The 27,787-nt window shown below is 33.0% G+C and overlaps 1 protein-coding gene across 4 annotated transcripts; it reads right to left on the bottom strand.

Annotated features, from left to right (window-relative positions):
* Positions 1 to 5,427: 5,427 nt before the first annotated feature.
* On the bottom strand, positions 5,428 to 26,464 carry LOC140436473 (uncharacterized). 4 transcript variants are annotated; one of them, XM_072525323.1, is made up of 4 exons: positions 26,226 to 26,464; positions 8,523 to 8,874; positions 7,169 to 7,559; positions 5,428 to 6,866 (listed from the first exon to the last, which is right to left on the bottom strand). In XM_072525323.1, exons 2-4 carry the CDS (start codon positions 8,849 to 8,851, stop codon positions 6,129 to 6,131), a joined length of 1,458 nt encoding a protein of 485 aa, XP_072381424.1. In that variant the 5' UTR covers positions 8,852 to 8,874; positions 26,226 to 26,464; the 3' UTR covers positions 5,428 to 6,128. The 4 variants fall into 4 exon arrangements, with proteins under 4 accessions (XP_072381424.1, XP_072381423.1, XP_072381422.1 ...); XM_072525322.1 differs by lacking the exon at positions 26,226 to 26,464 and adding an exon at positions 23,300 to 23,641; XM_072525321.1 differs by lacking the exon at positions 26,226 to 26,464 and adding an exon at positions 12,622 to 12,766.
* Positions 26,465 to 27,787: the final 1,323 nt, after the last annotated feature.

Raw genomic sequence — 27,787 nt, forward strand, 5'->3', positions numbered from 1 at the left:
TCGTGGCTAAATTAATGACTTGGTGTGTAATATATTAGAAACTCCATTTAGGCATTGGAAAAATGAAGATAAAAGGGATGTTCTTTTACATTGTCGACCAACCAGTATTTTAAACATCTGCGTCTGATCCAGAGTGGTCTGCTGCAATCAGCATCTGACTTAGAGTGGGCGCCTGAATCGAAACTCACCAACCCGTCTTAGCAGACGTGGTGTTTTAATTGCCAAAAAACCCTCAATGAAATGTCGAGGTTCAGAACTAAAATACCCCAGGCAATCAGAACGATTCGTATCTAGTATAAGTGCCCTAAAAACTGTTTTCAAGTTATTGGGGCCATAAACTCTAAACATTTTTTTTAACGAATTTTTTATGAGATTTGGGCGCGAAGTAGGTACCAAAACTCCTTTTGGCTCCGGCAAGCTTTCCTTATCTTCACCACTTTTTTAGGCCACGAGCCGCCGCTGGTCCCTGCTGATTAGGTTTCCTCTTCTTTGCAGGAGGTTCGGAATTTTTACCTAAAATCTTTCGGATACTGCTTCGGAAAAGCCTTCTAGCAATGTTAGGACTATCGTTGTTTTGTCTGAATGATCTGGCTTTAAGTTAAATTGTTCATTAGAGAGAAAAAAATTGTCAAAAGCTAGCGACGACTGTTGCGTGCTGCAGTATACTTTGTAGTAGCTCGTCTACTACGCCAACTGCGCTTTTGATCGAATTATGAAGAGAAATAATTTCAGGCAGCTTATTATAAGTATCTGTTATTGTTGTATCATGGTGGAGAGAAGATATAAGTAAAGCAACTTTTCCTTTCTTTGATACATACAAAAGAATAGTGTATCCGTTCTGAATTCCAAATATACTGGAAAAAAACTTCTCTTCTTTTCCCTTACAGGAATTCTATAGGCAAATTAGGCTTATTTTTCCTGATAGTACCTACTGCAATTAAATTATGAGTCTCACGCAACTTCACTACGAGATCACGACTAGTGTACCAGTTATCAAACGTTATATTGCGTTTGGTCCTAGAAACGGGAGCAACCAGTCTTTCTACAATGTCTTTCGGGGAATTGCTAACTCGGAATAGACCTTCCGACTGTTGTCCCACATGCACTTCCATATTGAGTAGGTAGTTCGTACGTGCGTCAACTAATTAATGCATGTACCTTGATTCCATATTTCGATGGTTTATTTGGCATATATTGCCTGAAAGCACATCTCCCTCTCAACGATTCAAGCTTCTCGTCAATTGTCAAAAATTCGGAGGGAGAATATGCAGATTTGCAATTTTCCACAAACCTGTCGAAGAAAGCACTGATATGAGCTAGTTTATCTAACTTAACTCTTTCTTCATTGTTTTGTTTGTTATCGAATCTTAGACATGGACATTTCATTCCATTCTTTCCGGAATAATAACAACCTTGTCTGCTACTTTCTACAACAGCTTGCTGATTTACATTCTCTTCATCAGGCTCTTGTTCCATATCGGGATAATCGATGTTGGTACTTACATTGTCAACATTATCTTCTGTCTCTGAATCATCTTGATCAATAAATCCGTCTTCATTTTCACACATTAGTCGCCAATTATTTCCAAATCTACGAGAGTGAAATTATGATTAACTAAATATAAATAGTATGTATAGGGTGGCTTACCTCTGAAAATTACGCCAAAGTACGAAATAAAAACGGAAAAAATAAACTTGCTAGTTTCAACACGTGGGGTGTGACAAAGCCCAGACAACTTGAAAGCGACACCACTCACGGTATATCTATAATTTATAGTTGCCGACTGACTTCCTAACCTGACTCAATCAGATATCAGATTGTAAAATATTTATTCGAAAGCTACTGAAGCGCTGTTGGCGTTTGGAGTGAAATTTGAACTTAGAACGGTTACTCTCTGAACTCTGGGGTTTCCCACACCTCACGTGTCGGATGCCGGATTAAGTAATATTTCACTTAAAGTGACGATTTATATAAACAGTCTATAAAAAATTGGTCAGTTTTATATTAAACGAATTAAATATTTCCACATATTTTAAAATGCCTCATCAAAATAGTTAAAAAATATTATTAAGAGATTGGTATGGGCCTAACGGTATTCAAAATTGTAGGAGATTGGAAATTTTGTATGAAAAACTGGCGCGTAGTGAAAACTAAATTAAATGTTTACCAACATGTAAGGAAGGATGGACACCAAATTATCTTATATTTTTATATACCTATAAGTAGATGGTAGGAGGTTTATAGACTTTTCTATTGGTTAAAAAATGTAAATGTACTATTGGTAAAAATTGAATGTTATCCATCTATTGGAGAGCAGCTGAACTTACAGCTATGAAGTCCATACAGTTACTCGCTAAGACCTAGTGTAGTGCGCGTGTTGTCCGCTAGGTAAACACAAATAAGGGGGCAAAATGTAAACATTGTTTAACATTTCACTTGTTTCCCGTGATAATTATAATATGTGGGATTGATTTGTAAGATAATTTTCTGGTCGAAAAATAATAATTTTTTACTTATATGATGCTATTTTTAAATTATAATTAGATAAAACATAGTTTTTGTAATATGCACATATTTATTAATCTTTAGGTTTGTACTTTAGAATAATTATTGTATAAATGAACATGCTCTTAAATTTTTACTGGTACAAATATTAGAGGAATTTAAAAGAAGTGAACAAACTATAAAGTTTATTACAGCCCTAGATGGAGTCTTTCACCTCCTTAATTGTAGGAATCCATTTGCCAAAGGGTATAAGAAACCAATCTTTGAAAACAATCATTCTTTTTTAAGAAAGAATCAAATGACATTATTCAATACCTATTTTTCTGAGAACAGAACACAATAACATACTGTATAAATCTTCCAGAAAAACATTTATAATAAATAGGATTTGTAATAAGTTGTCCTTTTGTCAGTCTGTATTAAAATTCCAAAATATTGATTGCTGTCGGAGGATATAAATATGTTTTGACATAAATTTTCATAAGAAGCGATAGAAATATTGTTCTCAAAAACTCGACAAAGTATGGTTTTATTAAGAAACCAAATTCATTAAAATTTTCGACAGCAATGAAGCAGAAATGATGAGACATTTGACAATTATATTGTATGGAATAATCTAAATAACAATGAAAATGTATTCCAAATAGAGTTGAGAAAAGGAAAATAATATTTTTTGAAGATAATGAAATAAAACTGACATAGATCTGCTTCCAGAAGAGTTGAACATTGTGTTGGTAGATGAGAAATCTCCTAATTTTATATGTGTGGATTTATTATAAGGAAAATTGTTTCCAAACTGAAGTATTTAGATTGTAATCAATGGTTATTTAAACCATAATTTGATGATTCTTGTGCTTCTGTTGCGGAATTTAGCACGTTAGTAGATTTAAAAAATAATGGATTAGTGATTACCACAAAAGACACTTTCCAAGTTGTGGAAAACACAGAAAAAGCCTTGTTCTTGGCAAATGGTAATTTCAAAAATGTTTCGTGTGTAAATGTAAATGCTAAGATAGTCAATGGCATTGTTCTGTCTGTAGTAAATAACCTTTTTTACGCAATGTTTTTATGTAGGTACTGAAGTAGTAGACTTCAGTTGTCACTGTATCCAACTCTGTAAGATGGTTAACCATGGATACCTTATGGTTAGACTCTATGAACTGAGAAAAAAGTAAATGCTACTTCAAAAAAAGGCATGAACTAACTAATCAGTCATTATTGAATTTTGTATAAAAAACATAAATTGTTTTGTTGCCATACCTACATTATTGTAATATATAATACAAGTAATAATTATCCAAATTCAACAATTCTTTTTTCTTTTTCTTAAAATTTATTTACCAAATTGTGTTGTAAAAAGCATTTTAAAAATAAGCTGCTTGATGAAAGCTTAGAAGCTTGAAACAGTGCTGCCGTGGTCTGTCTGTCCAATGACGAAGTATTTGTCATTGCTGAGTTTTGAATTCAGGTCTCCATCATGTGTGTTGAAATGAAAGAACAGATGTACTAGCCATTGCTTGTTAATGTGATTATGTACTTAAGTATACTTATACGTAGTTAATGATTAAATAAAAACTTTCAGTCGTTGGAGAAAATAGAGAAGAAAAGTTCCTAAAAGGCATTCAACTCATCTAGACCTAAGTATAATATTAAACCCGCGTGATAGGTACCTTTTCTGTCATTGTTTTGACATAAAACAATCGTTTGGTGCTTACAAATAGTTTAGTTTAATAAAGCAAGTCCTAAACTTCATTATTCTATGATAAAAATCATAAATCAAGTTAACAGAACCTAGATCTTTTGAATTTTCTTATATTTAATAAAGTTTAATTTTGAAATGTTTTGCCCCCTTATTTTTTTCCGTCGAAAAATAGCGCCCTCTAGCCGGCTTCAATTACGTCTTAATAATATCATAGAGAGTTCGACCTCTAGCTTATTTAATAGAATAGATATTTAATAGAATCTGTGATACAGCTAATTATTTACCGCTCTACGTGATAATGTCTCAAACTTTTAATAATATATTCACCACTTTTAGCGATCCTAAGTTCATACCACAATATACAACTTCAGTCTTTGAAAACAAGAGGGCACTATAAAAATATTTAAATAAAGTGGATTCTGTTACTGAAATTTTAAATTAAAACTTGTTTTTTAACTAAAGTAATTTTAGTACCAATTAATAAATGTATTGCACATTATTAGAATTTGACAGTATTACAATAAGGAGTAAATATTTGTCCCTTTGGAGATTAATTGCAAACATCTGTTGCAATCTGGTAACTGCTGATTGCCAAATCTATCCCCTAATCTATCAAAGGACAATTGGCAAAAGTATTTATAATAATTAACTGCAATTAATCTCCAAAGAAACAAATATTTACTCATTCTTGTTTTATATATATCAAAAATTGCAGAATTTATAACATAGTATAATCAAAATGTACTTTTCTAATAATATTCTAATGCTTTATCTCTTTATATTTGAAGCATACACATTATAAAAACATGCAAACACTGCTAAACTGAAATTTTTTGTTCCATGTTTGACATTTGTGGCTATAATCAGCTTGTACTTTTTGTAAACACCTTTGATTTTTCTTGTTTCCTTTAAAATTTTTTAGTATTTGACTATTTGTTGCTCTTTTCTTTTGAACGGAATCAAAATATGCAGTAATTTAGTTAATTTGAAGTATAAGATGTCAGTAAAAATAAAAGGGTCCACAAAGGTGTTTCAATTTATAAATCGTCAAAGAGTGACTTCTAGTCCTTTTAATATTGACAGTAAAGTAAAATATTGATTTTTCAGAGTTGGCAGCTGTGAGGTATGGAGAAGCAGCATACCATATTAACATTAACATTCCAAATAAAACGGAGCCAATATAACTTCTATAAGGATTGTTGTTAAATAAAAGAAAATATAATATCCATAATACAATTTATTTTATGTGAATTGTTTACAACTACACTCATGATAGGGAATATAATAATTTATAAATACCACAGGTTTCCCCGACGGAAACCCTCGGCTCAGACTTAAGACTTACAGTACAGTACACATTTACATTATTAGATAATAAAAATTAACATAAAAAACATTTCACGCTATTGTTTCGACGAAAAAATAATCAATATTAAAACGTTAACCAACTATACCTATGAGAACTTACAAAGACTCTTTCCGCCAAAAAACTATACATATACATATATATTGCATAAAGGCCAGGCACTGCCATGAGGTAAAACGTTGGGTCCATTTAGTCTTATCACAGAAAAACAAAAGTCACCATTTGTATCCACGACGTCCAATACAAAATATATAAAGCTAAGTTGTACGATTATAAAACTAACCTTGACCATATATCTTTATGAAGCAATAGCTTACAATTTTTTCTATGCTTAAAATATACGAAAAGTTTTGTTATATTTTGTACCGTAATAAAAATACAAAATCACTTAGTATATATACTATAGCACTTTCCTTGCAAAACATACTTTTTAATCTTCACAATTACTCTTAACAGTTATTATTAATAAATATATAGTTCTTCATTATTTGAATAATCTATTTCTTCATAAAAATTCGCAGGTTCTTCTCAGTTTGATTTGGTTAGGCGCTGAGTTACGAAGCTCTGGCATACTGGATCACCGAGCTGTACCTAACAGGCGACAAGTCGATGCTGGATTCCATCGATTTCAGGATCATTTTGGATCTTTTTCTGGGAGGTAAACTCAATTCTGGGTCAGGTTCGGGAACGGGAGACACGGGGGGTGATAACGAGGAAGCAGGCGATACGGGGTTCGAGCTGGGAGGAGTAATAATGACGTCTTCTTCGGAATGATTCTCCTCTGCAGCGAGTACAGCTTCCACTCTCCTCCTTATACCATCCCCAGCAGTAAGAGGGGCGTATTGGACGGTAGGCGTGGAGAAGTAGGCAGGGTGTCGCAGTGCAGCGGGATTAGTCTTCATCAAGTTGAAGACCATGTCCTGTGTGTTGCGGTAAACTTCTTCTCTTTCGGTAACTGTAGCTGCTGCTGCTAGAAGTTCGACTCCTGTAGTAGGCACGGCGTAATTTGTAGGATACCCAGTTGGGGAACCTCTATCTCTCGTTGCATAAACGATGTAATCGTAGTTAACAGTCGGTTCTTGAATGAGAGGTAGTGGGGAAGAAACTTTGGGGTTTTCTAGATCACTGCCACTGGAACACGACGATTCTGAAGTTGACGATGCCGGTGGCGTTGGTGGCTGCTGAGGTATACTCTCTGAATGGCTTTTAATGTGTGCCTCCATACTTTTCTTTGAGTTGAAGGTGTCGTTGCAGATAGTACATTTGTATACTTTTTCTCCATAATGGGCAACCTGAAACAAAGAAATATTTGTTAGTGCTCATCTATTTAAATTTGTTATTAAAAGATGATGAATAGAAAATCAAAATTAATGTGGCGCATCTTTTTAAAATAAAGACAAATTGAGTCATAACGAAAAACATAAAAATAGATAATCTTCTCAAATTTTGTGATTACTTTGTTTTGTTACTGTTTTTATTTGTTTTGAATTTGGTACAGTCAATATATGGAACTACTTTTTATTCATACATTCAAAGAAAGGGGAAAATGAGTTGATTTAAATTGAAAAGTCAATGTCATTGTAATAAAACCTACCTGGTGTAATTTCAGCACATGGTTGTATCCAAAACTCTTCCCGCAAATTTCGCAGGAATAAGGTTTTTCTCCAGTATGCGTCCTGGAATGAACCTTCAGCTGCTTGCTGCACGTGAAACCTTTTTGGCACACAGTGCACACGTATGGCTTTTCCCCCGTATGTGTACGCATGTGGATAACAAGTTGGCCGGACTGGATGAAGGTCTTGGCACACACCGAACATTTGTGAGGTCGCTCACCGGTGTGGATGCGCATATGTCGATGTAGTTTGCCAGAATGTTCAAACGCGCGGGAGCATACTTCGCACTTGTAGGGGCGCTCCTTCGTGTGGATTCGTCGATGAACTGAGAGGTTTTCTTTGACGCTGAAAGGCTTGCTGCAGAATTCACATCTGAAACAAAATATAGAACTTTAGAATATAATGATGAAAGAAAAATAAATATGACAACAAATGAAGTAATGTAGGATAGAACTCTTACGGGAATAAATATAAGAAAAGGAATCTAGTAAATATTTCATTCCAGTGATTTTTATGTTTTGTCAATTCTTTCCCTCTGATTTACTAATTCTTTAATCTATCGATAATTTAGTTTGTTTATTTTTTTTTGTATAAAACTTGCCCCTTATTTATTTTAGCTTTTCTAGAAAGTTATTTTAGCTATTTCTTTAGCAGTTTATCATAATATACAAACATACACTTATTATAAAATTTTATTTTTTTATAACTTTTTTATAAGAACTCGAGAACGACTGGATCGACTTGGCTAATTTTGATTTTGAAATATGTGTAGAAGTCCAAGAAAGGTGTATAAGGTGAGAAAATATGAAATTGTAAGTAGAATTGTAAAATTTTTACTTTTCGCGCTAATGATGAGTTCGATGCCCCGCAGAGAAGAAATTTTTTGTTTTTTAAATCCATTATAATGAAATAAATTGATAATTAAAATGAAGTAATTAAACCTAAATACAAGAATGAAAATGTAAACTATGAATAAATTATGTATTATATTTAACAAATTTTGAAAATTACTAAAATTATTAAATAAAATGGTTACAGGAAAAAATTATTTGTAAAATTTTAAAGAACTTTAATTGTTTGGTATTATTATCAAAAAAGTATTATATATTTTTAAAAGATTTCCTGTAAAACTATCTTATGACTGTTCTAGTCTTGTCTATATATAATAATATATAATTAAAAGTGTACATCAAGGGCGGAAGAAGGGCCAAAAGGATAGGTAGAACAACAAAATGTGAATGATTGTCTACTTAATAATGAAAAATTTTAAAAATGCTATTGAAATCATATTAATGTATTTGGTGATACTAGAAAATGTCAGAGTATTCTTCTTACCTAAATGGCTTCTCTCCGGTATGCGTTCTGTAATGTCTTGTCAGTCTTGCAGGCACTGCGAAAGTCTTGGAGCAAATGTTGCATCGGTAGGGATCCTCAGTCTCTTTGGCGTGGGTGCGAGCGTGGTTTGTGAACGCTACTTTGGAAGTGTACATCTTGTTACAAACTTGACACTGGATGGCTTCGGAATCGGCTGATTTATTGGCGAAATGATCAGCGGAAATTGTTAGATCGGGACTGCAAACGAGTTTCTTCACTGATAGGGGTTCTTCGTTGGACGTACGAACTTGAGCTATGGGTAAAGTCGCTTCGCTATAATAACCGACCATCTCTGGAATAGTCCAGCCTTCTTCTGTAACCAAAAGAAAACGATGTTTAAAAATTATTGTTTGAAAAATGTTACGATATCATTATTAGAAATATATTGCTGTTTTTTGTTGTACACTGTACAGTAAAGTTTTTTTAGTAGTAAATGGTTGACTACAATTAGTACCGAATATAAACATCCTGGGTTAACCGATAATGGTACAAAAAGGCCCGGTTTCAGGTAACAATGCTTTACCTGAGGTACAATGTCTTAACAAAGGGCCAATCAGATAAATTTAATAATATTTACGACCGCACTAATTGAAGTCAACCATTTTCTGCTAAACAAAGTTATTTTTTAAATTTTGGTGGTTGCAATCTAATATTTGGCGAATGCGCCGTTCCAATATTCGCCAAAATTTGCGTCATGGTTGCAATGTCTAAACGAGTTAAACTGTCTTGAATTGTTTGTCTATTTGTCTAGTAAGAAAAATTATTTATTTGTATGTGTAGAGCTATAAAAAGAGAAAATGTTCTATTTAAGGGAACATGTTAAATACAGAAAATCAGTTTCTAGAAATTAAAAGAATAATGAAGCTTGCTTGAAAGTAAGGAATGAACAACAGACGATGTCCTGTAAACCCCGAGAATACTATTAATATATTTATTTGAAACATACCGCCAAAGACACTCTAGTGCAAAATGATAAACGCGCCTATATGGATTATCAAGCTTAAGAAATGATACATTTTACCGAGAGATATCATTTGATGCAACTGAATATAAGAAACTACATAACAAAAAGACATAAAGCTGGCGAATAAACTGTCTTTTTCAAACCTACCCTATTAGTATTGGAAATATGTCCCTCATATGCGTTTAAAAATTATAACTAAACGCTATATTGGGCACTTAATAGATCGGTTAGTAAATAAACAAAGCTTGCCAAACAAAGAAGAAGACAATGGATAATACAACGTAACCAGACTAAGCCTATCATCCTATAAATCACCGGTCTTATTTCGAAGAGTTTCATTGAGTATACCAAGCTGCTCTTGGTAAAAATCGTTATAATACCAAGCTAAAAGCGATACTGTTAATTACCAGGATATCACGTTTCTTAGAGTTGGACAAGGTGGAAAGAGTTTATCTTTTAACACCGCGTTTAACCGAATTGAATGAATTTTCCTCTTAGGAGTGACAGGCGCACGGGACTTAAAATTGCGGGAAATTTATTTAGAAAGGAAGTAGAAAAAATTATTTAGAAAGACCAAGATGGGACCAAAATGATACAAACAATTTAATAAAAGATGTTGATGATGTCGATTCAATTCACGCAAAGCAATTAACATACTGAGAAATATTTCGGAAATATTTGTCTGATTAGAAAAGACCATTTCGGAAATTCCATGGTGATGCATATTCTGCTTGTTTGACATTTTTAGCATTGTCACCAAAGTAATCAAGATGTCTAGCGGAACTGTTCAATTAGAGATAAAAATTACACAGTTGTCTAAAATATATAAGTCTCAACGCCGATATTTTCTGTTTCAATGTATAAATGTACTATTGCAAGAAAATGTCTGCGTTCGATCTGGTAAAAAATTCCTCTATTCTCTTGTCAAAGTATTGAAGGACAAATATGATGTATTTCCGGTAGTTGATTCATCTATTAATTAAAAATCATATAATAGACAAAATAATTTTGATTTTTTTCAAGGATTGTTTAAGATATAAAAGTGCGCGCAGCCATTTTTCAATTTCCTACCTGATTTAATTTGCTATCTCATAAAACTATTATCATTATGTAAGCTAATACGTACGTACTTACATCTAATTTTTCTTTCTCAAAAAGCAATGAAAACTTCGTACAAAGTTCCACTAATTGCGTTGTTGAAAACCTTTGCACTTTTATCGCACCAAGATTGAGACTTTACGGAAAAGTTACGGAAAACCACGATATTGAACTATAAACCAGTAATGCATATGCATTCGACTAGTTGTAGGTTAAATGTATTTTTAAGACACAAGGTCAGTAAAATAAAATGCATTTCAACTACGTACATACTCTGATGCAGATAAAGTAGATAACGGTAACTATGCGAATATTCTACAGGGTGTAGTTGAATAGATTATCGATTGTCTATCTGATTTATCTATTTTAGCTATTAGATTGCAACGGAGACAGTGGTTTTTAACAGGTTTTTCACCAGTGACTTATTTATTAGAATGCATTCCATTCGAAATGCGTATTTTGTATATTTTGTGATTGTTCTTTTGTACGTGTCATTGTAGATATTTATTTTTCATCATTTCTCACTTATCGCAAATTTTTACATTTCTAAAAGCTTCTTTGCGGGTTTATAAATCAAACACGCAGATTTGAGATGTATATATTATAGTGGTTGCTCATTTTTTTTAACTATTTTTAAATTTAAATAGCAAAAAATTAAGAAGTTTCTAACTGAATTGATGTTATTTCTAGGCCATCAAAATCTCCAGACCTGAACCTAATTGAGCATGGTGAGATATGTATTGATAAGACGTGTTATAATTAGAATCCTTTTTTCTCTAATGATCTCGAAGACCTTTTTTTTTACAAAAGGTGTCGCTGTAATTAACTAAAATGAAATTGATCACCTGATTGTGACTATAATCAAAAAAGTATTTAAACTTTACCGTTATTTTATGAGATTATTCGATCCTCATGCACTACAAATTAACATAATATAGACTAAAGTATGAAAAGCAAAAAGAAAATTAAATTAAATCACTGTAACGATTAATATGATTGATGTTATTTTGTGTTTTTTATCTAGAAGCCCAATTCCATACTTTTATTGGCCCAGAAAACAACCTAACATCTTTGAAATTCTACTCCGAATACCATAAGACAATAGCAGTAAAAATGTAAGAAAATATTTTTATTAAATTTCACATTTCGTAGTTTTATTAACGTATTCTAAATCGTCCGATCTTAAATGCTAAATAGATTGTACATAATTCACCTAAAAGCAAGTACTGGCATTCAAAATAATAGTTAACAGTTCAAACTTCAAGCAACATTGGAGCAAAACTTAAAAACAGGACAAATGTCTAAAGTTTATGTCAAAATATTGATCAAGAATTAAATTTCTGAAGAGACGAAACAAAAGAGACAAGACAGATGAAAATAAGAATAGATACATACATAAAAAAAGCTTTGGAAAAACGTGTAAGTATTGAAAATTGAGAAAAAAAATCTTGAAAATGTAAAACACACCCGGATTATTATTTTTCAAAAGTACTCACAGAGAACATGCTAATAGGGTAAATAACATGCCAATACGGTGGAAAACATGTCAACATAGTCCAAAAATATGATATTTTACATATTATATAAAACTATACAATTAAAAAACGTAATTTATTTATTTAAATATTAATTTGCTAGATTGTACTTTATTATTTAGCATTTAATAATATAAATTAATTTTTTTCCAAAGTCCACCGTTGTCGAGTTTTCAAGATTTTCCGAAAATCCGAGAAATTGCTTTTGAACAATTTATTGTTACCATTAATGTTATTTTATAAAAAAAATGAGATGATTAAAGTAAAATAGTAAATTTAGAATCTTCCATTCTATTGCAAAATTCATGAAATATGTATTTATTGTTAACCTTTACATAATTATACTTCTGAATCAACAATTTAATGAATTTTTTAAATCCACTGTTGTCATATTTCCGGAAAAAATATAACTTTTCGAAAATTGTCTAAATAAACTGAAGAAAATTTTTGATTTTGGACATACCATTTTCGTTTTCATTCTTGCACCGAATGAGCAAATTTTTGATAAAAATCTCCTGGGCCTCCGACAATTTCTCACTGCCCATTTCTTTCGGCTCCTACCACTACTAACTAGAAACTTAACAACCAGTCTAAGGGACCAACAGAAAGACACTAAGAGAGTGCGTAAAGATGCGTTGAACGCGTAAAATGCATCCTCAAAAAATGACAATCGAGAGTGCGTGCGTTAGACCCTAAGCTCCGCCCAATGCGTGTGCATAGCGTGGGCGGGGGAAGGGCGAGAGGGGTTTCACGCACAGGATTTTGGGCAGGTCGACGACCTCAGCGGGCCCTGCCGAAAAAAAGAAAAAGGGGAAGTATATTCGGTGTCGTTGCACTCTCGATGCTCGGAAACTCTCACTGGATGTCATCTCTTGGACAAGTTAGACCTGATGAGGGTATTAACTTCTTTGTTTGGGTTTCGGGTTGAATGCCACCGAAGATCTTTTTATAAAAGGTATTTACTTTTCGGATGCGCCGGTTTTTAAGTACTACAACACTACAAAAAACAGGTATCACAATGATGAAAGCCAAAATAAAACGTTCGTGGGAGATGTTAATACTGTTTGGACTATTTATTATGGTTTCTCTGCACCAATTCCAAATGAAATGTATACAGGGAACAAGACAAATATTTTTTTAACGATTTAATTAACACACATTTAAAAATAGGTAAATAAAAAACTGTATCGACTATTAAAATGACGAATATTAGCAAAAAATAAAGAGAAACGCCCTTATTTGGATTAATTTGTGAGATGAGCAAGATATGAAAAAAAAAACAAAGTATTGAAAGTGTCTGCATGAAAAATAGCACCAAAAATCCTTCTATTTAACTTTACTCCCTTTCAAAATTATGGATAGACAGTTTTTATGACTCATATTGGAGGATATAAAAGACTTGTTGATCAAGATTTGTTAGATTTAGTTTCAAACTCTAAGAAAGTTTCATGAAGGAATGTAATTACGGGCAATGTCAGTTACCATTCAAGATTAAAGACATCGTTATCTAATAGTAACTGAAAAAATAAAAGCTCTTCGATTGGTTAATAAGTAGAACTTAAGGTAGAAGAAATACTCAACAATGAGCTTTTTACAGTTATCTAGATGATATTTATAGACCGAAAGAGTAAAAAAGTACACTTACCTAGGAATACTTATAACAGAAAATAATGATTAATTACACTGCAGAAATCAAAGTCAGAATCGAAAAAGCACGTTCTAATTTTATGAAAATGAAAAAGGTTCTATGTGGCAAAGATTTAACATTAGCTCTTAAAGTACGCCTAACAACATGTTACGTAGTATACAGTGTACTATGCAATGGAGTGGAATCATGGACGTTAAATCTAGACACAATGAGACAACTTAACGTCTTTGAAATGTGAACCTATAGAAGAATTATGAGGGTTTCCTGGGTAGATAGAGTTACGAACAATGAAGTACTGAGGAGAATAGGTAAAGAGAAGGAAGTTGAACTTACAATTAAAGAAAGAAAGCTACAGTATCTCGGACATGTGATGCGGGGCGAGAAGTATGGCATCCTGCGACTCATAATGCAAGGAAAGATAGATGGCAGAAGAAGCATAGGAAGAAGACGAATTTCATGGCCTAAGTACCTGAGAGAATGGTTTGGATGCAGCTCAAAACAACTATTTAGAGCTACTGCCTCAAAAATTAAAATAGCTATGATGATTGCCAACCTCCGTAGCGGAGATGGCACCTGAAGAAGATGATATTTACGCAAAAAAATTCATCTGAGAATTGTCAAAAGCGGTAAGACGTGAGTTATAGTACAATGATCCCTAGAATCCAGTATATTCAATCACGCGAATTCAATAAGAAGTTACCGCCTATCAGCACCGAATATGCCGGAGTTTTGCAACATCAATTGCGACGTACTAAAACAGCAAATTCATAAAGTGTACTGATTATAAATAAAGCATTGTAAAAGCACCTTTTTTCAGTCTGAATAATATATTTTGGGGGCAAATGTACGAGACGAGGGCAAATAATGCTGAACTTTTTACACCAGGAAAATGTATTCATGATGAACTCTTTTTTCGATAAAAAGCCTCAGTGTAAATGGACATGGATCAGCGCAGATGGCAGTGTTAAAAATGAAATAGATTAAAGCATAACAAACAGAAAATAAATAATCAAAGAGACATCGAAGAACTCAACAAATTTTCAATAAGAAACGACCACAGATTACTCCGAGCTAAGTAGCTAAGATACTATTAAATGTCAAATTGGAAAGAACAAGCTCAATTCGTTGGGATATAGCATAATATAAACGAAAGAAAACTAATAACAGAACAGCAAACGTCACATTACGAGTGAATTATTCAATTCATTGCCGTATTTTCCACATGAAGCTAATTTTCCTCAATATAATTTTTTGCGCATTTATAAGATTCTATTTTATTTTCGTTTATTACCTGAATGGGGTCAAAAACGAAGCCCTTAGCAGTTAATTAACAATGATATTATTAATCGTATGTAAATATATGTTAAAAAAATACATAAGAACTAATTTTAGCATCAATTGTGGGTCTCCCAATTAATTTTTTATTTGTTTTTTTATGAGTTCAGGTCAAAATTCATGTTAATGTAGTGAGTTTTAATTTAGTATTTGCAAATATAATAGGTACATCAAACTGAAGTTTTTTAAAGCAGTTTCTCAAAAAAAAATCAGATAATGTAATTTAGATAATGAATATTTGTATTCAACCCCTATCATCATCATCATCAGTAGCTCGACAACCCTTTCTGGGTCCTGGCTTGTTCTAGGATTTTCCGCCATTCTGTTCTGTTCCTTGCTTTGTTTTTCCAGTTGGTAATCTTAAGTGTTTTCAGATCTTGTTCCACTTGTTCCATGTATCTAAGTTTGGGTCTTCCCTTTGACCTTCTTCCTACTGGTGTTTGCCTCATAATATATTTTGGTGTTTCAGTCTCCAACATTCGTTCAACATGGCCCATCCAGCGCAGACGTCCGATCTTTATGGATGTTATGATCTCGGGTTCATTGTATGCTGTGTATAGTTCAAAGTTATATCTTCTGCGCCATATGTCATTTTCCTTTACCCCCTTATATATATATGTCTAAGGATTTTTCGTTCAAATGTGCCTATTCCGCCTATTCAACCCCTATAGTATTTTTTAATTAACTAACTGTCAAACAGTTGACATTTGAGTTGACAACAAACACAGAGCTGTTAGAAAAAAAATTATATTTTATTTTAGGCAACAAGCAAAATCTTGAGTACATATTAATGGGGTTATTTGTTAATGAATTACATATCACATTAACCTTTTATACAATTACAAAAACAGTTTATATAATCTTCAAATTTTCCGTTGCGTATTTTGCCATGTAACGTTATGTATCTGTGATAATTAGCTATTATTTTCGTGGGGGTCAAAAACCTCTTTCCCAGTCCTACAGCAACACTTGGTAGTTCATAAAAAAAAAAACAAAAAAACAAATATTTGTCCGTGGGGATAAAGGTTTCGAGATCACGTAAACAATATTCGACAAGTAGGTACATAATTTATTTATATTTATTTTTAAAAATACATAAAAAGTAGCGATAAGGTCTTGGTTTCAATGAAGCGAATTGACCGATAATTTTTTATCTCTTTTTTAATATAAAAGTTTATTGACCTAGGCATTCCTTTCTATTTTTCTGGAAGTCGTCTCTTTATACCTGTCATACTGAAGTCAATTGGTTTATTGTACAGCTGTGGCCACTTAATAGTTTACACCTTCATTTTTACATTGTAATATTGTAAAATTGCAGTGTCGTACGGATTTGCTAAATGTCATGATGACATTTAAAATGTCGCTAAATGATGAAATGAAATGACGCGCAAAAAACAACAAGAGCAATAATTGCCAAACTCGAAGAACGTTGGTCACTAAAGCAAGTTGCTGCAGATTTGAACGTAAGCCTCATGTGCATATGGAAAATCAAACAAAGATGGGATTATTTTCATTCTATAGCACGGTTGGGTGGTTGAAGAGGGCAGAAAATCTTCAAAGAGCAACAAGATGAGGTGTTATAAAAATTGTTTTCTTTTTTAACCGGCATTTATATAAATTCCTTTAAATATTTTAATATTGTTTTATTGAACACGTTAATAAATTAATTAAATAGAATATTATAACCTCAGTGACGTCTTTAAAAACCCAAATTTATTTTTATTGCGTTTTTTATTAACGAGTTCCACTTTTTTTATAGTAGACGTGTCTGATAGATATTCATCTATGCGTGGCCCCCTTTTGCAAACGTTGCATAAGCTAACGTCTCGATCCTTTCATATTTTTTAATTAATTTATAGACTACAACATTCTCATTCAATGCTACACGATCTAGACGAATATTTCATTTACTTCAGTACATTCAGACACCAAAACAGAAATAAATCAACTTGAATGGTTTATACATATGGATGAAAAGTTACTAAAGAAAGTGGTAAAGCCTAAAAGAATATACAAAAGAACAAAAGGCTTTTTTCTTTTGTATAACCCTGTTTAACACATCTTCCGATTTGATTTTCTTTGTGGCCAGACATTCTACATTTACTAAGATGAAAATTGGAGCTGGAAGGTCAGATAATAGAACAAGTGATGGAGTTTAAATATCTAGGCATCACATTATCTAGCTACGGAAAACTCGAAACATAAGTGGAATAAAAAAAGCTGTAAGTTGTCTGAATGAAACAATATGGAGAAATAAAAAATATTGACGAAGAAATGAAAAGCAGAATTTACAAAACAGTCATCAGACCAATAGAGAATAGAGAAAAGACACTGTCACAGAGAGAACAAAAAGGATGTTAGAAATAGCAGAGATGAAAACACGTAGAAAAATTGATGGTAAGACACTATGGGAAAGAGCTAGAAGTACAGATATACAACGTATTTGCAAGGTGGAGAACATCAAGAACTGGGTAAGAAATAAAAGAGTAGAATGAAACGATCATATAAGCCGAATGACAACAAATAGAGTAGTAAAGACAGCAAGAGACGGTTCCCCAATAGGAAGACGATCAGTAGGAAGACAACGAAAACGATGGAAGGACATCTTACTGGATCCACATTGAAAAACAGGCAGAGTCATGACTACATAAAAAGAAGAAGAAGAATTTACCATCAAGAAACAAAAAAAGAAGATTCTTATTACCTTTTTGTGGAAAAAGAGTTGTGGTTTGAAAATATTTTACTAAATTTGTGGTACAGTTTTTATAAAACTTCCAAAAATCGATGTTCCTTTAGCAACTAACGATAAAATGTATCTATTATATGTAGTTGTTATTTCAACTTGTTCGAAGTAGTAATAAATTGAAATTAAAGAGACAATGGACCGAGAAGTTTTCTTGTTGGTAACGAAATATTCGGCTTGAGCGCTGACCTTTTTGTTATACTTCAATATCAAGGAGAAAGTAGACACAAAGTGCTCATTACACAGAGAAAAACAGTGAAAGTTGGCTGAAGTGGCACACGCACCAGCCAACTTACCGCGGAATTCCGAATAAAATTCTACGAGACTCATTCAAACCGAAGATTGATGTTCTCTAATGCAATTTCATGTAATTTTGCTATTAGCCAATAATAAAAACTGCGGTTTTGTACAGATTCCAGAGAATTGGCTAAGGTCATGCGCTGATTTCTAATTTCGTCGGTCGCAAATTACTCAGAAAACTAAAAATATACTTTACTTCATTGCAGCTTACATATTATATTGACATTTTATGATTGTTTACAACGGACGAGATATGTTATTTTTATCGTTTGTAAAGATTTCAATCGATGCGGCGTTGTCATTTACAGCTTGCAATTATACCAAACTTTTTAACAAAAACATAATTTGGGGCAAACGGAACATACATTTTTCTAGAACCTAGATTTTGTTTGTAGATATTGTGGAATATTTTAAACCATTCCTGAAATTTACCTATCATCTCCAATTGATACTTTGTTAGTCGGTTTCTTATTAATAAAGCCAATATCTTATATGCTACAATCTAATAGAGCACTTCCTCTATAATTTTGGTATACGCTTTTTGTAGATCGTGTATATGGATGCATTTTTCCAGCCTTGTGGCAATTTCTCATTTTTGCAAATTCGATTTAATAGGTTTGATTAGTCGTGTGAGTAAAAGATGTCCATCTTCCTTAAATTTCTCTTAGACTCTTGTTATTCTTCAGCTGTTTTATTCTTTCATCTAACTCCTGATATAATGGTTCGTTTATTTCGGCATCATTTATTGTTTTTCTCTGGTCCGGTTTGTGGTTGTATTTCATTGGTATTTTCCTCTGGATTTAGCAGTTCCTCAGGCTCTCAATTACTTTTCTTGGTAAGTCACTCATTAGCGTGCCTCTTTACTTTTGTAGGAACATGCGATTCCGGAGCCCGTAGGTTTATTGACTTTGACCTCTTGGTAAAAATTATTAATCTCTTTGCTTATCTTATGATTTTCCATAACTTCATTTCCCAGTATTCTCATTCCTTTTTTCTGCAGGTCTCTTTTGCTTTTCTCTTTGCTGCTTCATAACTCTTCCTCGTTTCTCTTGTATTTTGTTCTTTTTGTTATTTCTCGTATTAACTGGTTTTTGACCTTTTCATCTTTTAGCTTTTTTACATTTAGTTTCTGTTTAGGTTCCTTTGGAATTTCTTGTTTTTAAATTACAACTAAATTATTAAAAAATTGTGCAGTACATTCATCTACTCCGAAAAATGATACAAATGGTTTCTAAAGAAAATGTTTCTATATATAGCTTCGAGAGTGCTAAGTGAAATTTTTTCAAACCAAATGTATGCCAACATCTAAATACCCACTACGATGTTAAATGGAAATTGATGGGAAAATAATAAAGCAGGAAGCAAGGTTTAGATATCTGGGAATTAGTTACGGAGATGTTGAAGAAGAAGTACGACAGCAAAGGTTAAAAGCAAGGATCTCTTAATGATACAATCTGGAAAAACAAATATCTAAGACAAGACACTAAAACAAGAATCTACAAAGCAGCAATTAGACCTATATTAACATACACGGCGGAGACAAGACCTGGCACATCTAAAACGAGACCGCTATTAGAAACAACAGAGATGTACTTCAACGAATATCAGGGAAAATTTTGTTGGATGGGGAGAGAAGCGAAAACATAAGAAGAGCATGAAACAATATAGGAGACATAAATGGATGGGTGACAAAACGGAAACAGAACTGGAACGAACACATTAGTAGAATGGCAGAGGATAGGATAGTAAGTATTGGCAGACCAAGAAAAAAATGGTGCGATAATTTAAACAATTTAGGAGGCTAATATTGAAGAAGAAACAGGCTTTAAAGCCTACATATAAGAAGGAAGAAGAAGAATGTTGTGACTGAACGTCATTTGAGGTACTTCATATCACTCAACGTCAACCATCCATGATACATATTTTGCACAGCTTCAATCACTCGAGTATAATATCATCTTACTCGTACATCATTTTATGACAGTGTCCACTACTTTTGCATAAGATATTGTTAAGAAAATGTTTATAGAAACCTAAACTGATTAATGAAAACTACTAAAATATAACAATGCTAAAGAAAAGTTCGTTTATTTCATTAGTGTACATCAGTCAACGTAGGACGTAGAATAGAAAACATTAAGACAAAAATGGAGATGTTACCTAGATACCAAAAAAATCCATTCTTAATCAGTACAACAAAACGTATTTCTCACGTAGAAGTCAATAGAAGCACATTTACGATTTTTTTTAACGAATTGGGACACTCGGTACAGAAAAAACTATCAAGTCACCTAAATAGACCGAAGAGTTCTTAAAATGCTGCCTACGATTTTTAATTATCATGCTTGCATCTAATTTTAGAAAACCGATAGGACTTAAGCACTTAGGTATCATGTTTATGGAACAAAGGACAATGACCTCGGGAGATATTTACTTCTGTACACTATTTTTGGATTCAACCTAGTTTTCTGAAGATGGAAGATGAGTGCGTATTTTTTATGGCAGGAGGTAGCAGCCACATATTTTTTACGTATTATTCGGAGTATTTAAATAAAAAGATAAGATGGACAGGATCATTAAAATGTTATTTACATATCACTTTTATAATATGAATCGTTAACCTCATTTATCTCTTTTCCAAATATATTAAAAAGTTAAAAGAAAGGTTGCCGTTTTAACTGCTTACTGATACCTAGGAATTGTGACAAGAATCCATAATGTATGAACTCGTGGATACTGCATTTTGTTGTGTTGTCCGCTATAGCGAAAACATACTATGGCAATTTTCAAATTTTCATGGAAATTAATTTTCCAATGGAAAAATTCATCGACTTTTTCTGTGTACCGTTGAAGTAGTTCCTGGGCCGTTTATGGTCTTCAGTACTGACCCGTGTCTCAAAAATTTTGCGATACCTGGTGTTCCAAAGAAGGACATTCAGTAAAATATTGTTTCGTGGAATGCGCACCTCTCAATCATCATCATTAAACTATACACTATACATAGGTCCCGAAACGGTTTTCAGATCCATAATTGCCCATGTTGTGTTGGTTTGGTGCAACAACATAACGTAGCAAGAATCAATAACATAATTGCAAATACTAGTTTATATAGGAATCATGTGTGCAATGAGATAATGCTAGATATTCCCAACAATCTGAAGAACATCTGGAGATTTTATGTGTTAAAACCCAACAAGGTTTGTTTTGTCCTCAAAAGAAGATCTCCAACTTCCCCTAAATATCATCATAAAGGGGCGTGGGTTAAACTCGGAAATACTCCTAGAATATTCCCTGATAAATTGCTAGCAATAAAATGTTGAGCTCCAACTGAGCTAAAAGGTTTTATTATCTTAATACAGCTAATTTTCACTAAAAACTCTGACATCTACAACTTATAACGAATTCGTACAATCTTGCAACTGCAAACGGTCCCTTAAGCAACATAATAATGCTGTTATGGGTGCAAAAGCAATAAAGGAATTACTGGAAATAATAATATTCTTGCTAAGGAATAATCTAGTACTTCTTTCATCGGATTAGAATCATTCTGGGATATCCTAAAAAGCCGCAACATAGAAGATGTCCGGAAACGAGAGAAGAACTTACTGTAGGCTGCTGGGAAAATATTCAAGTCCAAAGGCAAAAACTACATCAGAACACTCAAAAAACTGAACTTGAGTAATCAAAGATGCTCTCACTGAACACTGCTCACTCAAATATCACTTTTGTAGTAAAAGGGACAAGCAAACGTCCAATTATATTGTATGCATCTTCAGGATAATTATTCGCGAACGCATAAATACTTGGAACGGGTGTATTAGAACTTGATTAGGTAAGAAACGAATAATAACATGTTTAACAAGTCTAGATCTATTGTAAACATAGATGTAGGCTTACACAAAAGATGCTTTTATTTATTGAAAAAAAATAACTAACAAATAGTGGTTAAAATAAGAAAAACTGAAAAAGGCTCTACACAAACATCGATAAAAAATCCGTACAAAATTAAATAATTTAATTCCTTGACGTGCGTTGTGCATGATCATTATGTGTGATCTTCAGCAAAAATCAAGGTTTACAAATATTTACTTCACCATACTATCAAAGTATTTACTTCATACCCATTGCTTAATATGTTATGTAAAACAAACATTGCAATGAAATAAGCGAACTGAATTGCTATATGAGATTAGATGAAAACAACATCAACATTACTAACGGGGTTTTGAAAAAATAAAATTCTTATAAATGATAAAACACGTAAATTATCGAAAAAATGTAACAAAATGTTTCTATTAACCTTTAAATATTTGCGAAAATATTGACGAGTGCGTTATCATTCAAAGAATTGTTTATACAAAGGTTTAACCGAGATCTGCAGGCGCAATACTGAACAATATTGCAAATATACGGAGTTGTTTACATAGTTAACAAGACTATTCAAGAAAAAATCCTGTTAGCACTGTTCACCTATTGACAGAGTTTTATACGAATAACAGACTTTTTAGCATAATTAATTGTTTATAATACGATATTATAACATTAAATATATGAGAATAAACAGAATATATTTTGAACCATAGTCAGATCCTGAAACAGCAAACATTGACAATTGACATGCAAAACATTGATAAAAATTGTGGATAAAAATAAAGAATTTGAATTTAAAAAAGAATATGGCCGTATGGAAAAATTCCCGCCAAAGATACTAAGTTCTATAATGGATGCTCTGTGGTTTGTTTCAAACAATACTACAGTCGGTTTTGAAAAAAAAAAACGCCAAAAAGGGGTAATAAAAAATTATTTTGAGACAACAATAATAAACAAATAATAGCAGTGGAAATAAATTTTAACACTTGAATTAAAAATAAAGAATCAAATATTTCAACTTTTTGTAAATATTATTTACCAAACAATTCGTTTTTGTCTAATAGATGAGTATCAGAAACACACACTTATTGTTGGATTATACTTGGAACATACTGTCTAAAAAATGTACACAATGTTTTATTTGGAACTCTGCAAACATATTTCGACTAAGTTGAATAAACTCCAGGTATGTATAAGACCTGACCAGCCCGAATCGCAAACAAAAGAAATTCGTAAACATCTTACCATATTGTCCGTTGAAGCCGCCACCCCCGAACAAGGACCGCCTTTGGTACATAAACCTTTCCCAAACATTCATAGTCAACACCAATACTAAAAATGCAGCAAGCACGATCGTACTTCCCTATATCTACATAAATTTCAGCCGAGTCGACAACACCGCACGCGTAAAAACAAGCGACACGAGGCGAAAGGTGCATCGAGGCGAAGCACTGCGGAGTTTCTATTCGGCGACCTCGACGACATACGCGAATCGCCCATTGAATGTACACGAGCTCTCGACCTTAGTCATTCGCCTCCACGTGGAGTTCCGCTCGGCGTTTTTTTCAACGATCACCGACCTCGACAACTAACAGAGACGTAGGTCGTGCTTAGGTCGGGCCGCGCGCACCCCTGCCCCTCCGCGGACGTCTAGCTACCAACACTGACTTGATATTTATTTTCGTTTTGTATTTTTAATTTTGGGATTTATGGATAATGCAACTGCATCAACACTTGCTGATATGCATTGTTGCTATATGAATAATTTTGTTTTTTCGGAGAATAACAACACCGGGTCGCATAAAAAACGAATGAAAATAAACTGGCCAAAAACCAGACACAATGTGGAAGTATGTTTTCGAATGCAGTCTTGAATGCAAAATATATTAGATGCAAAGTCACTGAAGGACATTTGTACAATCAATAAACAAAATTAATCTTATTTAGCTATTTCTCAATTGATCATAGAAATGTCGTCTCACCATGACCTGCTCAAAATACTTCAAAAATGCTTTTGAAAAATAATATTCGAAATATATATAAAGTTCATCTTATTGATAAGCCTTTGGATGTTTTAGAACATTAAGTAAAAGAAAACATCAACATAAAATAGTGCCATGATGACACAACTTTGTTTATTTATCCCTCCAACTGCCAGCTTATCGGACAAGAACCAAACCAGGAAATGTTTGAAAATGTAGGAAGAAACTTTGTGTAGTATATTGAAAATATACTCCATACCGCATACCAAATAAAAGCAAAATAGTTATTACAATCACACTAAGCATTTCCCACTGTGAAAATATTATCTGTGTAAAATGGGAAAATAACATTACAATATTTAGATTTTACGAAGATGCAGAGGGAACCAAAAATCTCCTAAACGGATAATATGCTTTTCTAGAAAGCCTAGATAGACTAAAACTAGGTGTATATATGAAAAAATTTACATACTTTTAGTTCATTATGTCCGGATGACTTTATGACTATAAAGTTCCATCCGTATCATTCCAAAATTTCTTAGGGGAATGATTTAAGTGGATCAAGTTACAATTTTACGCCAAGTGGTGAAAAAATACAACTTCCTACGACTTATAATGGAAGGGAAAGTTGAAGGAAGAAGAGGACCAGGAAGAAGAAAATGCTCCTGGTTGAAGAATGTAAGAGACTGGACAGGCATGGACACACATTCGATACTAAGAACAGCTCAAGACAGAGAGCAATTTGCTGTAGTTATAGCCAACCTTCAGTAATGGAGAAGGCACCTTAAGATAAAGGTGAAAAAATTCGACATTGCCTCAACCATTTGCTAGATTGAAGGCGACATGTGTTCTCGAAAGAAGCAATCAGTACGTAACTTTGATACTCCCTCAGAAAGAGTAGAGATAGAGCACATAACTCGCTTTCACTTTATGAGGAAAATTAAGAGACCCGAGAATCCCATTGAAATGTACAATCTACAAGTACTCAATATTTATTTTATGTCATCTCTCTGATATCACGATTGTTATTCAATGCTGTTTTCATACTAGTTTTCCTTGGATGTAGTATATAGGGGACTTTAATTCTACTCCTACGATACCATGAAATCTAGATTAGAATTTGCTCTTAAATCCCTTTCAACACATAAATTCCAGAATAATAAGCAAAAGATATTATTGACAGTGCTTGTGCAATGCTCTGGATACTATATAATCACTGAAAGTCTATTGGCTCTAAACTTTGAGACAATGGTTAACGTGTGGCTCGATGGAACTGTCGCTAACGAAGGTAAAACTGCTATTATGATTCCCAAACTGCCTTACGTAGAAGAACCTGAAGAATTAATGAAAACTATTGCTCTAATTGAAATCTATATGCTTAAAAATTCTTAACATATTCTTCGCTTAAGCGATCTTTAAACTTCAGCTAATAATTCAACCATATAAACTCATATTCATCAATAAAAAAATAATAGTGAAAATAATTGGACCGTACCTATTTTCTACCCTGACCTTTTTTAACTGCGCAGCGAATTTTGGAAAGGAAGAGAAGGATAAAACTTTTTATTTGTTTTATCGTTAGAAACTTTCATTCATTGTCAAATTTTAATTCAAAATTCCTTAATACAAGATAATATTGACGACATACAATCAAATAATTCTCCGAATTTGTATATAATAAATATACTTCCGTGAGAAACCCAATAAAACAACAGGATATAGGGAAAAAATTAAAACCCCAGATGTTTGGCTAATGTTTACCATTTTTTTGATTGACCTATCCAAAAATCAAACTATGAAATCACATAATCAAATGAAAAATGTATGTAAACAGATACAGAACACTACTTAAAAAAAGGTTCCCGTCTATTCTGAATTTTAAAATATTAAATAGTCAAATTAACTAAGTATAAAAATAGTAAACATTACGGTAAAGTGTGTCATTGAGACTATTTATTATTATAAAGTTGCTTGTAAGACAAGTTATTTTTAAGTTAAAAACGATTTATTGATCATATTATCTAACACACACATAGTGTTTTATGAACAACGCAATTTTCTAAGGTTTCAGTGGGAATCTTCGGTTTTCTTGCAGCATATTATTAATTTCTTAAATTATTGGCAAAATAAATCGAAATAATGCAAGATGTAAACAATAAACACCCTAAGAAAACTAAAAGCATACTTACAACTTTTTGTGTTGTCGTAGGACCCAGTTGTTACCAAACACTGGATACTCCAAATTCGACCATTAATAATTTCGGAAATTATTCACTAAACGTCTATTGAACTATATTATACTATACTTAATACATAAATTAGCTAAAAGATTATTATTTATTAAAATACAGAGTGTTTTCACAACAAAATAATTTTCAGACCACCTTTTGGATGAGCTAAAATCAAACTAAACGTTTTACCTCCTTGTCTCTCGGGTAGACGAAACTCTCCGAACGGCAAACGAGCGACCTCTCCTCTTGCTCCTAAGCTCCGCGGGTGTAACCTACTGAGGATCGGGCTCGTGTAGCAAGGCACGTGGAGGCCCAGTACTGCGGACTTTCAATCTGCTCTGCTTATTTTTTTCGAAGATTAAGTGTGTTTTTTAGAAGCTGATAAGGGCTTTCTATCAGTTAGTTTATTAATTTTGCAGATTAGCGGCCTTGTGCGTCCGTAGGTGTCGCAATTATTCGAATACAGAGGATACTATCTTAAAAAAATAGCGAGGTTGTCTTGGAATAGCGAATTTTCTAAGTGTTGGGACCGGTCAAGATTTGAAATGGTCGACGAACGACGCCAAATTTCATGCTGATAGGATCGTTATTTGGGTGTCTAGTCTAACGAAACTTCCTAATATGAGATATTTAATAGGATTTTATCTTTGATTTTGATGTAATAAGGTGTATTGCGCGTTTATTGAAACTAATAAAAAAACAATTTTTAAAAATACAATGTTGTGATCTTGAGCTGGCTATATTTAGACAAATATGTCCAGAGATATTTTTAAAATAAAAAACAAAATATCTCTTTGATTAGATAATCTAAATTTCGCAAAAATTGATTTCAGTTATCAGGAAAGAGATTGTAGGACGTTTCCAAAATTAATGCAAACTGGTTATGTATGATTTGCAAAATTTGTTCTTCTTTTATAAGCAGTATAAAGTTTTTTCAGTAATCAATTCGTTCGGTTATTTGCGCTTAAGTTCTCTGTCCTTCAACATCCCTTCATGTATTTCTGAATAATCCATTTATTTTATTCTATCTTCCATGATGTTAAAACATCTTGTTTCTTTGGTTTTTATGATGAGTACCTATCTTATTTTCTTCTTAAAGTGCCTAGCACATTGGACCTCACTACTCTATCTGCTGCCGCTCTGAATAAACTGATGTTCTGATGTGCCTTCTAATTTCCCTGCAAAAAAGCTGCATATTGAAGAAGTCGTAGTCTTAGTCTGAATATTTTGTCCACATCTTAACAAATGACAAATTCAAACTTACTTACTCCATTATCCATACATAGCTTTAAGGTATCCTGCTAAATTATGTCTTCACCGAAGTCGAATTCGACCACGTGGTCTTCTTCCAGTTGGGGTTTCTTCCCATACAAGTCTTACTTTTCTTTCGTTAGAATGTCTTCTGAGATAACCTCCTCTGGGAGCCGTATCACCTTGTCGTTGTTGAGGAGGCTTAAGGGAGCTTCCACCCTTCAGCCAAAAGGCTGTGGGGTGGGACTCCGGACCAAGAAACTGCTCAA

This window comes from Diabrotica undecimpunctata, chromosome 3, assembly GCF_040954645.1.
Source record: "Diabrotica undecimpunctata isolate CICGRU chromosome 3, icDiaUnde3, whole genome shotgun sequence".
NCBI lineage: Eukaryota > Metazoa > Arthropoda > Insecta > Coleoptera > Chrysomelidae > Diabrotica > Diabrotica undecimpunctata.